At 54.5% G+C, this 13,999-nt stretch overlaps 3 protein-coding genes across 7 annotated transcripts in view; 1 reads left to right on the top strand and 2 right to left on the bottom strand.

Annotated features, from left to right (window-relative positions):
• Positions 1-4,599: 4,599 nt before the first annotated feature.
• LOC126050458 (inositol 1,4,5-trisphosphate receptor-interacting protein-like 1) overlaps positions 4,600-13,999 on the top strand; it is a 69,546-nt gene continuing 60,146 nt past the window's right edge. For both annotated transcript variants that reach the window (XR_007509558.1, XM_049828328.1), the window contains exon 1: positions 4,600-4,654. The gene's annotated coding sequence lies outside the window, so the exon portion shown is untranslated. The remainder of the gene's footprint in view (positions 4,655-13,999) is intronic.
• The window catches only part of LOC126050456 (inositol 1,4,5-trisphosphate receptor-interacting protein-like 1), a 61,967-nt gene continuing 58,350 nt past the window's right edge, over positions 10,383-13,999 (bottom strand). For 3 of the 4 annotated variants that reach the window (XM_049828325.1, XM_049828323.1, XM_049828324.1), the window contains exon 2: positions 10,383-12,558. In XM_049828325.1, the coding sequence (XP_049684282.1) occupies positions 10,609-12,522 (1,914 nt within the window). In that variant the 5' untranslated portion in view covers positions 12,523-12,558 and the 3' untranslated portion in view covers positions 10,383-10,608. Of the gene's footprint in view, positions 12,754-13,999 lie in introns of those variants that run through there. The other variant, XM_049828322.1, reaches the window with a different exon arrangement.
• Positions 12,731-13,972, bottom strand: LOC126050465 (uncharacterized). Its single transcript, XM_049828339.1, has one exon. The coding sequence runs from the start codon at positions 13,970-13,972 to the stop codon at positions 12,731-12,733; it is 1,242 nt and encodes a 413-aa protein (XP_049684296.1).

Genomic DNA, 13,999 nt, shown 5'->3' with positions numbered 1-13,999 from the left:
CGTACTGCAGCTCCTCAATGTCTTTCCTCTGGTGAGGGGCCAAAGTAAATAGAGCCTAGGAATTCATTAAGACATGCAGACCCTTGGGGTCATCCACTGCTCCTGCCAGTGACAGACAGGCAGGGCATGTGTTGTGGGTTAACTTTGGCGGGCAGATAAGCACCACACAGTTGCTCACTCACTTCTCACCCCACCCGCATGGGACAGGGGAAGAGGAAAGGAAGAATAAAACCAAGGAAACTTGGGGGTCAAGATAACCCCCCAACAACGGAGACTGTTTAATAAGTGAAGGATAAGTGGGAGAGGGAAGAAAACAAAACAAAACAAGTGATGCAAAAGCAATCACTCACCACTTTCTGTGGATAGACAAGTGCTCAGCCAGCTCCCAAGCAAAAGAGGCCAATTCCCCTAAAGCCCCCTCTTTTCCCTTTTATTGCTGAGCATGACATTATATGGTATGGAATATCTCTTTGGTTATTTCAGATAATCTGCCTGGTTCTGTCCACTCCCAGCATATTACATACCCCCCAATCTATTCACTAGGGTGGCAGAGTGAGAAACAGAGAAAGCCTTGATGCTGTGCAAACACTGCTCAGCAAAAGCTAGAACATTAATGTGTTACCAGTACTGTTTTCATCAAAAATCTAAAACACAGCAGCATATGAGCTGCTATGAAGAAAATTAACTCTATCCTAGCCAGGCCCAGTACAGCATGTCTGATGAAAACACTGTGCCAACCTCTTGGTATGCCCTAAAAATCTGAAAAGAACCTCAAAACCTACAGGTTTGATCCTAAAGGGTGTACAGGCTGACAGACCTCTAACATTCCTAGGGATTTCGCCTGGATCATATCTCTGGACCCCAGCAAACAAAGCATCTGTGTATTGATTCCAATGGGACTTCTCTATAATGAAGGCTTTTATGACAACACAGGATCACAGGATAACTCAGGTGGGAAGAGACTTCAGGAGGTTTCTAATCCAAATTCTTGCTCAAAGCAAGATCAGCTCTGAGGTCAAACCAGGTTGCTCAGGGGTTTATCCAGCTAGGTTTTAGAAAACCTCCAAGGATGCAATTGCGCAGCATCTCAAACCCTCAGGTTCTTTTCCACAGAGATGATCCCCAGTTAGTCTTCAAACTGTATCCTTGCAAGGCATTCTGCTTTCCTAGGGGCATGACTCTGCATTGGTCCTTGTTGAATTTCATAAAGTTACTGTTGGCGCATTCCTCCAGTCGTAGCAGGTGACAAGCCCTGCCCGCAAGCACATTGCGTGGTCCTCTCAATTTGCTGCTACCTGCAATTTTGATGAGAGTGAATTCCATCACCTCCTCCAGGTCACTGATAAAGATGATTAACAGGACAGACCTCAGGATAGACCCCAGGACAGACCCCTGTAGTACTCTCCTACACCAGACAAAGTATAACCAATTAACCAGTAATCTCTGAATATCTTTAATATTTTTATCAATGATCTGGATGATGGGTTCAAGTGTCTGCTCAGTAAGTTTGCACATGATACCAAGTTGGGCGGGAGTGTTGATCTGCCTGAGGGTAGAAAACCTCGACAGAGGGATCTGGACAGGCTGGATCGATGGGCTGAGGCCAACTGTATGGGATTCAACAAGTCTAAGTGCCGGGTCCTGCGCTTGGTTTTTAACAGCCCCACACAATGCTATAGGCTTGGGGAAGAGTGGCTGGAAAGCTGCCTGGCGGAAAAGGACCTGGGGGTGTCGGTCGACGGCCGGCAGGTGGCCCAGGTGGCCAAGAGGGCCAGGAGCATCCTGGCTTGTATCAGAAATAGTGTGGCCGGCAGGACTAGGGAAGTGATTCCCCACCCCCGGACTCGGCACTGGTGAGACCGCACCACAAATAGCGTCCTTGTTTTGGGCCCCTCACCAGAGGAAAGATGTTGAGGTGCTGGAGCATGTCCAAAGAAGAGACATGTAAAAGTTTCACGTAAACATGGTGCTTCGGGACATGGTTTAGTGGTGGAGTTGGAATGTTAGGTTAACAGTTGGACTCGATGATCTTAAACGTTTTTTCCAACCTAAATGATTCTATAATTCTGTGTTACCTACAGTAATGTAGGCTCTACTGATTTCAGAAGAATGCTTCCCGTGCGTGGGGTACTCACTTATGTAAGTGTCAGAGCTTGTTCCCATGAGCTTCAATGAGAATTTGGCTGCCATTGAGAAGAATTTGTAGGGTGGGAGAGCAAAGTCGTCGAATGAAGGTATTGACTTTGGAACAGAGACCGGACAGATTGGAGCTTGGCTGTACCACGGACATTCTTAAGACTCAGAATAACTTGCTTGACCTTAGATTTTCCAGCATTTTCATTTGCTTTGTGCACAATTTCTTTGTTATTTCAGCAGATGCACTGCTTTAATCGTGAGAAAACAGTGAAGCAAATCAGCCTTTGAAGAAGCATTTAAAATGTGCCACCTATTCTGCTCTTCAAGCTTTTAGGTTTGTATTGAGTTTGATCATACAAGAAAAGGCAGAGACTCTGGAATTAGCTTTGCAGAACTGGTGTAAACAAGAAGTGGCAAACGGCTTCACTCTGTCAAGTGCAGGTTGTCCTTTCACACATAAATCTGTTTGACCTCAGAGGAAAACAGGAAAACTATGAATGAAGGTAAGTAGCTTTGCATACGCTTAAAGTTTAAAGATTTTCTTTAGAGTTACTGGAAAAGGGGTTGTAGAAACAGGATGTGTCATGCTTCCTCTCACTTCTTTTGAAGCTACAGGGTGTCGAAGGTGTGTTTCCTCCTCACATTTAAACTATTTCTATACAAATAATGGCACCTATGGCTTCACTGTTTTGTGTCTCTCAGACTCCCAGCCCTGTAAGACAAGAGAAATCCCTTTACACGTACAAATATAGCATTTCCTTGTCTGCACAGCAGACATTGAAGACAATACGGGTGGATTCTTTCCTCAATGCATCTGAGGGGAAAATAGATGGAAAACCCACGAAACCCAGGGAGGATGGTGACAATTTTGATATTGACTTCAGTTGCAGTGTTTTGATCAGGGTGGGTAAGGTGCCAGGAAACCTCATCTTTCTGTATTGGTTTTGTCTGGCAAGGTTTTGGTAGTGGGGGGGGGGTTACAGGGGTGGCTTCTGTAAGAAGCTGCTGGAAGCTTCCCCTGTGTTCGAGAGAGAGCGAGCCTATACCAGCCGGCTCTGAGATGCACCCGCCGCTGGCCAAAGCCGAGCCTATCAGTGATAGTGGTAACGCCTCTGTGATAACATCTTTAAGAAGGAAAAAAAAGTTGGGACGCGAGAAAACAGCCGCCGGAGTGAGGAGTGAGAACATGTAAGAGAAACAAGCCTGCGGACACCAAGGTCAGTGCAGAAGGAGGGGGAGGAGATGCTCCAGGCACCGGAGCGAAGATTCCCCTGCAGCCCGTGGTGAAGACCCTGGTGAGGCAGGCTGTCCCCCTGCAGCCCAGGGAGGTCCACGGTGGAGCAGATCTCCACCTGTAGCCCGTGGAGGACCCCACGCCGGAGCAGGTGGGTTCCCGAAGGAGGCTGTGACCCCGTGGGAACCCTGCGCTGGAGCAGGTTCCTGGCAGGACCTGCGGATCTGTGGAGAGAGGAGCCCATGGAGCAGGTTTTCTGGCAGGACTTGTGACCCCGTGGGGGACCCGCGCTGGAGCAGTGTGCTCCTGAAGGACTGCACACCGTGGAATGGACCCATGCTGGAGCAGTTCGTGAAGAACTGCAGCCCGTGGGAATGGCCCACGTTGGAGGAGTTCGTGGAGGACTGTCTCCCGTGGGTGGGACCCCACGCTGGAGCAGGGGAAGAGTGTGATCAGCCCTCGCCCTGAGGAGGTGAAGCGCCAGAAAATAATGTGTGATGACCATAAACCCCATCCCTGTCCCCCTTTGCCGCTGGGGGGGCTTGGTGGTGAAATCCGGGAGTGAAGTTGTGCCCGGGAAGAGGGGAGGGGTGGTGGGAAGGTGTTCTGTGATTTTGTTTTATTTCTCATTACCTTACTCTGGTGATTTGTAATAAATTGAGTTAATTTTCCCAAATTGAGTCTGTTTTGCCCGTGACGGTAATAGTGAATGATCTCTCCTGTCCTTATCTCGACCCGCAAGCCTTTTGTTATATTTTCTCTCCCCTGTCTAGCTGAGGATGGGGGAGTGATAAAACGGCTTTCGTGGGCACCTGGTGTTCAGCCAGGGTCAACCCATCACACTTTCTCACGATGTCTCCTCTGAAGCGTGTCTATACGAAGCTGGGTTTCCCTCTAGCCCCATCTCCAAGGTGGCAGGTTTAATGTTTGCGCATGCATGTCCAGAAGCCCTTGACTGCAAGGAAGCATTCAGAAGATTGGTGACCTTTGTTTTCCTCTGGCGCTGGAAGAGGGAATACACACCATCTTTTCACAATCTGTTTCTTTATACCTGCCTGCGAGTCTTTAATAACCACTACAGATTCTTCCGACATGAGAGGAGCGTCCCATCACACAGCATCTTGTTCTTACTCGGGTTGACACTTGCAGAGGGAAAGAGGAAGAGAAAGCACAGTATCTGTTCACTACCGGGATCTTCACAAATAAGTTGCTTTGGGGAAGAAGAGAAGGAGGAGCCCATATTCACGCAGTGGAGTGCTCTACTTGAAGCCATTCCTCATAAAGGTAAGAATAATTTCTGTTAGCCGTGACTGTGCTCTTCTCCTTATTTTGCCTAGATTAAAAGCTGCAGACCATGCTCTTAGTGGAGGCTGCTGGAGCTGTGCACTTGTTGTAGCTACTGAATGAGAGTCACTGAGGGAAGGGGGATCTGGGCTGAGCCAAAGCACTGTCATTGACTCCTTCCCACCCAGGGGTCTGGACGCTGGGCTAGCCTGCCACCACTCACCCCAGTCATGAAAACTGAGCACTTCCTAAGTGCTGGGAGCTTCTGTAGGTACAACATCCTTATCTGAGGGCTGATGCTGACACCTCACACCTGCTTCATAACCACAGGGATAACCTGTCTAGACTGCTGGGAAGGTAAATTCAGATAGTGTCTCTGATGAACCAGCCACCATTATCCCTGGGCACTGGGTGATCATGAATACATCCCGCCTAGATGCAAGTTAATACAACCCGCCTAGATGCTAGCTAATCAAAACAAATTGCTGGTGAGGGCAGCTCTTCTTTCATGTTCCTCAAGACCTTGGGCCATCTGGACTGGCAGACCTATTCAATGCTGCTCATTCCTCAAGAAGGAGCTGAAGAAGCAAACATAAGGTCTCGCCACTGCAGTTGTCAGTTGTGGGAAACCAACAGAGCCAGCTATCAGGCAGTAACACTTCTCCATAACTCATAAATTGACAGGAGGACTTCTGTTGGCCCAGTTCAACCTCCCCTTGGGACTGCCCCACTGCCACCTAATCTGTAGGTGGCAGTTACAGCAACAACAGGATCTATAAGGGTGCAGGAGGCTGTGAGTGGGCTGGGGTATAGTTTTCTGGCAAGGACTGGCAGCAGAACCTAGGAATCATGGCACTGCGGACACTTGTGCCAGGGTGCTGGGAGGACTGGGACCTCCCTCAGGGCCTGGGAGTCGGGAGTTGAGTGTGCTAACAGCATCCCTCCGTCTCTGACACTCCAGTGTCCCGTCCCCCTCTCCCCCCATGCACTCCCCCAACAGGAGGGGAAGTGGGACAACATCCATGAACACCCCAAAACTCAGGAGAAATGGGGAATCCTCCTGAGCACCCCGAATTGGGTGGGAAAGTGGTAACCTGCTCTGGGCCCCCCAAATTAGGAGAGGGAAATGACCACCCCACCCCCCCCACCCCCAGCACCCAATATGGGAGGAACGGGAACACAAATTCCCACAGACTGTGGGGAAAATTAGGACACCCCTTGAGTGGAAATGGGGGACCCTCCAATTTTTGGGGGGCAGAAATAGAGAACCTCACTGGAGCCCCTAAAAGGGGGGCAGAATTAGGATGCCCCCAAACCCCCTCCAGGGCTGGCCAGTGACCCCCAAAAGCCCCTCCCAGGGACCCTCCAGTCTGGGTCAGAGGTATAACAAGAACCCCCAAACCCCCTCAGAAACACCCCTAAGCAGCTCAGAGGTATAATGAGAATGCCCAAATGTCCCCAGGGACCTCCCCTGCCCATACAGCCCAGGGGTATAACGGGGAGCCCCAACACCACCCACCCCCGGACCTCCACCATGCAGCCCAAGGCTTATCACAGGGACCTCCAACCCCCCCCAGGGAACTGGCATGCAGGCCAGGGGTATGACAGGGACAGCCCACCCCCAGAACACTCACTCCACTGTGGGCCTGGGGTACAATGGGGACGCCGTCTCCTGGGGACCCTCCCCTGTGTCTGGGGGGTGCAATGGAGACTCCTGCTGCCCACCCCCCCCACCTGTGGCCAGGCCCTCGGTGATTGCGAGCTGGAGGACAGTGTCATCACGGATGGGCCACTTGGGGGGCTTGAGGGTGATGGCCGCCAACCCCCCCAGCTCAGCCAGCTCAGCGTGGATCCGGAGTCCTGAGGTGCAGTACTCCCAGCGGCCCCCCCCAGTACCCAAGCGCATCCCCCACCCCACTCAGCACCATGGCTGCTTCGTAGGCTTCCACCGAGGGCACCCTGGGACAAACAGTGGGGTTTCAGGGGGTGCCAGCAGTGGGGGGGATGGCGATGGGGATGAGTGATGAGGGACTCCAGGGCCTCTCTTCCTAGGGGGTAGCAGGGAGGCGAAAGGGGCACCCTGAGAGGACTGGGGGACACCCACGAGGGAGACAGGGGACACCCAAAGAGACCTGAGGGGTGCCGCAAAGGGGCATGGAGGCACGTGGGAGGCATCCAAAGGGGCACACAGGCACATGGGAGGCACCCAAAAGGTCGGGGGGGAACCCAAAGGGGACACCCAGGGGGGACAAAGGCCTCTGAAGGATTTGGGGCACAGAGGGATGGGTTTTAGCAAGCCCCAGGGGAAGGCAGTGACAGGGAGAAAAGGAGCATCTCCAAGGAAAAATGTTTCTGCCAAATATTTTCCCATATTTATCTCACTGGCTTGGGGCAAAAAACGTGGCCCCAAGCCATCGTTTGGGGTGAAATCCCCCAAAACTGCTATTGCCTGGGTCCCGCCAGGATGGGGCAGTGATAAGCAGCCCTGCTTTGACAGCTGGGGTCAGCTCTGACCTAAAACTGCTGGGTTTTGCTATTCAAAAATAGTAAAATGAATGTTTGGTGGTGGGCAGCAAGCGGTTAAAAGATCATCCTTAAATTTCAGAGCTTTAGTTACGAGTCAAGCAGCAAAGCCTCAGCACAGGCCCCGTGCCGGTCCCAGAGAGGTGCAACTCTCGGCTCCCCAGCACCAGGTTTTCATCTTTCTTTTTGGCCCAAATTATGCCAAACAAAAAGTAACAATTTTTCGGACGTATTTTTGCTTGGACATACAGAAATTGAGGTTTCATCCTGCCACGCTCCAAAGATGTGTTCAGGCCCTAAACGGGAAGCTATGGACCGTGTGGTCCAGGGCCAGGAAAGGGGCAGGGTCCCCCCAGACCCTGTGGGTCAGGTCTAGGACAGGGGCAGGACATCTGCAAGCCCTGGAGGTCATGGACCAGACAGGGACAGGCACCCCAAACCCCATGGGTCAGGGCCAGGACCACTGCAAGCCTTGAGGCTGGGTAGCTGAAAGGGCAGGATCAGGCCCCTTGCTTGTTAAAATTCTGGTGATGTCACGTGTAGCTGAGTGACCCTGGCCTGTGCAGGTGCTTGGGATGTCCTGTGTGGCTGAGTAGCTGTTTCTGGCAGGGTCAGGCCCCTGACTTCTGCAGGTGCTTTTGATGTTTGTGACTGTTCCTTCAGCTCCTGCTTCAGTTTTGGCTAACGCAGCTCATGCTGAGGCCTCGCGGATGCTGGCAGCAGCAACACTAGGTCAGAGCAAGAGCACCCTGTAGGCAGGACAGGTTGCCAGAAAGAGCTAAAAAGGTGTGCTGGCTTTACGTGGCAAGGGTTTGGTAGCAGGAGGGTTACAGGGGTGGCTTTTGTGAGAAGCTGCTTCCCCCATGTCCAACGGAGCCAACGCCAGCCGGCTCCAAGATGGACCCGCTGCTGGCCAAGGCCAAGCCCATCAGCGATAGTGGTAGCGTCTCTGGGACAACATATTTAAGAAGGGGGGGAAAACTGCTGTGCAACAGCAGGTGGCAGAGAGGAGTAAGAATATGTGAGGGAAACAACCCTGCAGACACCAAGGCCAGAGGAGAAGGAGGGGGAGGAGGTGCTCCAGGCGCTGGAGCAGAGATCCCTCTGCAGCCCGTGGTGGTCCACGGTGGAGAGGATATCCACCTGCAGCCCATGGACGACCCCACGCCGGAGCAGGTGGGTGCCCGAAGGAGGCTGTGACCCCGCGGGGGACCCACACTGGAGCAGCCTGTGCCTGAAGGACTGCACCCTGTGGAAGGAACCCACGCTGCAGCAGTTCGTGGGGAACTGCAGCCCATGGGAAGGACCCACGCTGGACACATTCATGGAGGACTGTCTCCCGTAGAAGGGACCCCACGCTGGAGCAGGGGAAGAGTGATGACTGCTGCCCCTGAGAAGGAAGGAGCGCCATAGGCAACGTGCGATGAACTGCACCCAACCACGATTCCCCGTCACCCTGCGCCGCTGGGAGGGAAGGAGGGAGAGAATTTGGGAGTGAAACTGTGACTGGGAAGAAGGGAGGGGCAGGAGGACGGTGTTTTAAAATTTGGTTTTATTTCTCATTACCCTAATCAGTTAGCAATCAATTACATTAATTTACCCAGGTCAAGTCTGTTTTGCCCGTGATGGTAATTGCTGAGTAAATTCCCATCAACCAAGACCCCCCGGATCCCTTTCCAGAGCCCATACCTTCCCGTCGGCCGCCTAAGTTCCCAAAGGAGACTCCTGGTCAGCCGAGCCACCCTTCTGCCCCTCTTGCTTGACTTGCGACGCATTGCAATTGCCCGCTCCTGTGCCCTTAAGAAGCGGCTCTTAAAAAGTGACCGGCATGTACGGGCAACGATACCCTCGAAAGCAGATTCCCAGGGGACCTTGCTAACGAGCTCCTTGAGCAGCCTAAAGTCTGCTCTCCCAGAAGCCAGGGGAGTAGCTCTGCGGACAGGGTTTCCCACATCGCCAACGATTTTAAACTCGACCGTTTTCTGATCGCTATGGCCAAGACAGCCACCAATCATCACTTCACCCACAAGACCCTCTCTATGTACGAACAACAGGCCTAGGAGGGCACCCTTCCTAGTCGGCTCCCGTAGTACCCGTATCAAAGAGTTGTCTTCAACGTGGGCTTCAGGAATTTCCCGGGCCTCTTCATGTCTGCTCTGTGACAGCCCCAGTTCGCAGCTGGGCAGCTGAAGCCGCCCATAAGGACGACACAGGGCGACTGATCCAGAGATTTCCCGTGATTCCTTATAGATTCATACGTTGGCGTCCTCATCCTGGCTGGGTGATCCATAGCAGACTCCTGCAAGGACGTCCGCTTTCTTAGCTTTTCCCCGAATCTTTACGCAGAGGCTCTCAGCCATGTCGTCCCCAGCCGCAAGCGCTGTACAGTCCGACCCCTCCTTTACATACAGTGCTGCCCCTCCGCCTTGCCTGCCCTGCCTCTCTCTCCCGAAGAGCCTGGAAGGGTCCGTCACTGCACTCCAGTCACAGGACTCTTCCCAGCAAGTGTCCCTTAGGCCAGCGATGTCGTTGCTCTGGGACCGAGCCGAGGCCTCTAGCTCCTCCTGCCTCTTCCTCGCACCGCGCGCTTAAGCCTACAAACGTTTCCAATGCGCTCCCGTGTCCTCGGCACATCGTGGAGCAGAGCGAAAGCTCTGCGCACTGTTCCTCCAACATTGTCGCGCCATCCCCAGCTTATCACTAGCAGGACTGATTTTACCCCTTCCCCCCTCCAAACCTAGTTTAAAGCTCTTTCAGTCAGCCCCGCACACGAAAAAGCAACACCGGCTAACAGTGAGGGCCGTACGAGGCTCAGGAGTTTCCTGGTAACGCCTTCAACCCGAGCCGCAGGGAGGCAGAAGGCTTCCCCAAAAGGCAGGTCTGCTCGGCAGACCAGGGCAGGAGTGAATGAATTCTTTACGTTGCTTTGCCTGGGCGTGTACCTTGTGCTTTACCTACTGCACTGTCCTCTCTCAAGCCGCAAGCTTTCCCACTTTTACCCTTCCGATTCTCTCCACCGTGCCCCTGCGGGCAAGGCACTGAGTAGCTGCGTGATGATGCCAAGCTGCCTGCTGGCATTAACCCGCAGCACCCGGGAAGCCAAAGCCCAGTGACTCGCTGAGACCGGAGCCCACTGCACCAGCTCTTCTGCAAGATGCTCCCCGACACCGTGGCAGCTGAGCTGCCAGCACCCTGTGCCCGCACTCCCCGACCCAGAGACGCACGGACACTCACGGACACAGCCTTTGTCCAAACAAGAGATTTATTGACACCTTTGCGCACGGTGGATCTCCCGGAGGGAATGGACTCTCTCAGAGGGGGAAGCCCTATTTTCCCTGCGGTATGAGGTGGTAGTCTGGTATGAGGTGGTAGTCTGCCATCAGCCATGAGTCCAGCAAACACAGCTCCGTGCGTGAAGATCTCTTTCAGTGTTAGTAGAACAGCAGCCTTATGAGCTGATGTTGCAGCTCATCGAACTGACGCATTGCCTCGTTGTGGGCGGCCGGATCCTGCACCAGGTGCTGGAAGAGATTGAGTGGTTCGGCCCTTTGGAAGTCTCGGGGCAAGATTATCTCCTCAGGCACCCTCTCGTTGCCGAAGAAGAAGTGGTCGAGGCGTTCCTCCTCCAGGCAGCAGCCCAGGTATCGCATGATATCCTCCATCCGCCAAAGGAAATGCCTCCTGCGCCAGCCTGACAGGGGTATGATGGTCAGGAGGTGCATCACAACTGTCTTCAAGGTATAGGTGGAAAAGCCTGTGCCCACCAGGATGTGGGCACAGGCCTGCAGGCATCTGAGGTGGAAGCTGTCATGCGGGACCTGCCTGGCCATATGCCTGAAGAACTTCGCCTCTGCCACAGCGTAGCTCTCTGGCCACGTCGTGCTAGGGTTGAAGATGGCCTCCGTATTCTGGCTGCTCACAAAGATGTCCGAATTGCCTTGCTGCACCCCAAATACTATCTCAATGAAGAGCGTTCTTCTGGAGGTGTTTTTCAGCTGCAGCTTGCAGGAGCGGCTGGAGGGCAGCACCGTCATATTGTAGTGATGTGGCAGAGCCAGCAGCGCCCAGGATGACCTCATGAAATTCTGGAACCAGCAGGCAGTTTTCTGCACATCTAGGTAGGAGCCAGTGCAGAGGGTGTGTAGGAGGCTGGGATCCTGATCCCTCCTAAGCTCCTCCTCGGGGTGGTGGAGGAAGCACAGCATCTCTCCTGCCAGCTGCTCCCTCCTGCAGGTGCACTCCAGCTCCACGCGGACATGGAAGTTCCTCGCTGGTGACTCCCCCCTGTTGCCCAACTCCAGGTGGAAGGCGTGCCCACGGGGGGGCTTCAGGGGCACGAGCAGGCAGTAGACAGCATCATCCTCCTGGGGACTCCAGCCTTCGAAGGTGCTGCCCACTTTGATGGCTGGTTGCAGCACTGGAAAGAAACTATTTGTCAAGTGCTCTTGGAAGACATGGAGGAGGTTGCCCGCCAGATGCTCCACTATTTGGCTCCTGTAGGCTAGGTTCTGCACTGGCCACTGTATGCGCTTTGCTAAAATCCTGCCCAGATTGCTCTCGTAATCAGAATCTTCTTCTTCTCTGTCTTCCTCCTCCTGCTCCTCTTCGTGCTCCTGCTCTTCCTGATCGTCCTGCTCACCGTTGCTGCTGGAGCTCTCCTCATCACTGCTGCCGTCCACCTCATGGCTCCTTTTCCTCAGCCACCAGCAGAGCCCGAAGAGCAGGAGCAGGACTCCAGCAACGGCCCAGAACTGCCACTGCTGCAAGGCACCAAAGAGCAGGGCTCCCCAGGCAAAGCCGCTCTGCTCCTGGGTTCCCTGCTCAAGCTGCTGCAGCATCTGAGTCATCTTCCAGCTCAGGTACTCCTCACGCTGCCGCATGTGCTCGCGTGTCTCTTCATCCAGCTCATCACCGACCACATGAGCATTCCAGAGGATGCTTTCAACAACCAGAGTGAAGAATTGTATCACAGCCATGGCCTGCAGGAGGAGGGAGAGAAGGGGTTCAGTGGGGCTGGGAGGGAGGGAGCTGGCGCCGGGGGGAGCAGGGCCGGGAGCCGCAGGGAGCTGGGGGCAGGTAGGAGAGGGGGCGAGGCAGCTGGGAGGCAGCAAGGCCTGCGCCCAGCCCCGGTGGCGGCGGCACCGTGCCCTGCCCGAGGTGCTCCCGCCAGCAGCTGGGCCCTCGATGCAGGCTGAGAACCCGGCCCTCGTCCAGCCCAGCCTCCCCCCGCCTGCGCACTCACCGCTCGCCCAGGCTGTACTGGCGCAGCGCTGCCGGCTGGTGCCTTTTATACCCCCCCGCCATTGTGACGCGTCCCCTCTGATGTCACAGGTGCCGGAGCGCATCACAGGCACGCCCGCCGGCCAGCCCCGGCCTTCGGCCTCACCCCGGCTCAGCGACTGTGCCCGCACTCCCCGACCCAGAGACGCACGGACACTCACGGACACAGCCTTTGTCCAAACAAGAGATTTATTGACACCTTTGCGCATGGTGGATCTCCCGGAAAGAATGGACTCTCTGGACACGTCCTGTGCTGGTAACACTGGTCTCCGCCTACTCGATGCTCAGGAAGGTGTCCAAGCCATCTTGCTGCACCATAAATGTCATCACAATCAGCAGGGGACTATTGGAAGTGTTCGTCAGCCGGAGCTTGCAGGAGTGCCTGGAGGGCAGCACGGTTAAGCGGTGGTGTCTCGACTGAGGCAAAAGCTGCCAGGATGCTTTTACCAAGATTTGGAACCAGCGGGTGGTTTTCTCCATGTCTAGGTAGGGGCCAGTGCAGAGTGTGTCTAGGAGGCTGGCACTCTGATTTTTCCTCAGCTCCTCCTTGGGGTGTTGCAGGAAGCAGAGCATGTCCTCCACCAGCTGTTCCCTTGTGCAGATGCACTCCAGCTGCACGCGGACCCTGGAGTTCCTCGCTGGCCTCTCCCCCCTATTGCCCAACTCCAGGTGGAAGGCGTGCCCACGGGGGGGCTTCAGGGGCACGAGCAGGTTGTAGGCAGCATCATCCTTAGAGAGACTCCAACCTTCTAAGGTGCTTCTGAAAACGACAGCTGGCTTCACTTGTGGCATAAAACTATTCCTGGAAAGTGTTCGGCACATACGGAGAAGTTCATCCATCATCTTATCCACCATCATGAATGATTCTGCCAGGTCCAGGAGGCGCTTGACCGAAATTCTGCCCGCATCTACTGCAACACTGGAATTTACTTTTTGCTTCTTCTTAGCCGCCTTCTTCCTGCAGCTGGCCTTCTTGCTACTGCTGGCTGGCTGACGGCTCCTTTTCCTGAGCCACCAGCAGAGCCCGAAGAGCAGGAGCAGGACTCCAGCAACGGCCCAGAACTGCCACTGCTGCAAGGCACCAAAGAGCAGGGCTCCCCAGGCAAAGCCGCTCTGCTCCTGGGTTCCCTGCTCCAGCTCCTGCAGCATCTGAGTCATCTTCCAGCTAAGATACTCATTATGCTGCTGTGATGCCAAGCTGCCTGCTGGCATTAACCTGCAGCAGCCGGGAAGCCAAAGCCCAGTGACTCGCTGAGACCGGAGCCCACTGCACCAGCTCTTCTGCAAGATGCTCCCCGACGCCGTGTCAGCTGAGCTGTCAGCACCCTGTGCCCGCACTCCCCGACCCAGAGACGCACGGACACTCACGGACACAGCCTTTGTCCAAACAAGAGATTTATTGACACCTTTGCGCACGGTGGATCTCCCGGGGGGAATGGACTCTCTCAGAGGGGGAAGGCCTCTTTTTCCCTGCGGTATGAGGTGGTAGTCTGGTATGAGGTGGTAGTCTGCCATCAGCCATGAGTCCAGCAAACACAGCTC

Source organism: Accipiter gentilis, chromosome 25 (assembly GCF_929443795.1).
Source record: "Accipiter gentilis chromosome 25, bAccGen1.1, whole genome shotgun sequence".
Classification (NCBI taxonomy): domain Eukaryota; kingdom Metazoa; phylum Chordata; class Aves; order Accipitriformes; family Accipitridae; genus Astur; species Astur gentilis.
Note: the sequence above shows the minus strand (reverse complement) of the source record. Positions and strands in the feature narration are given on the sequence as shown.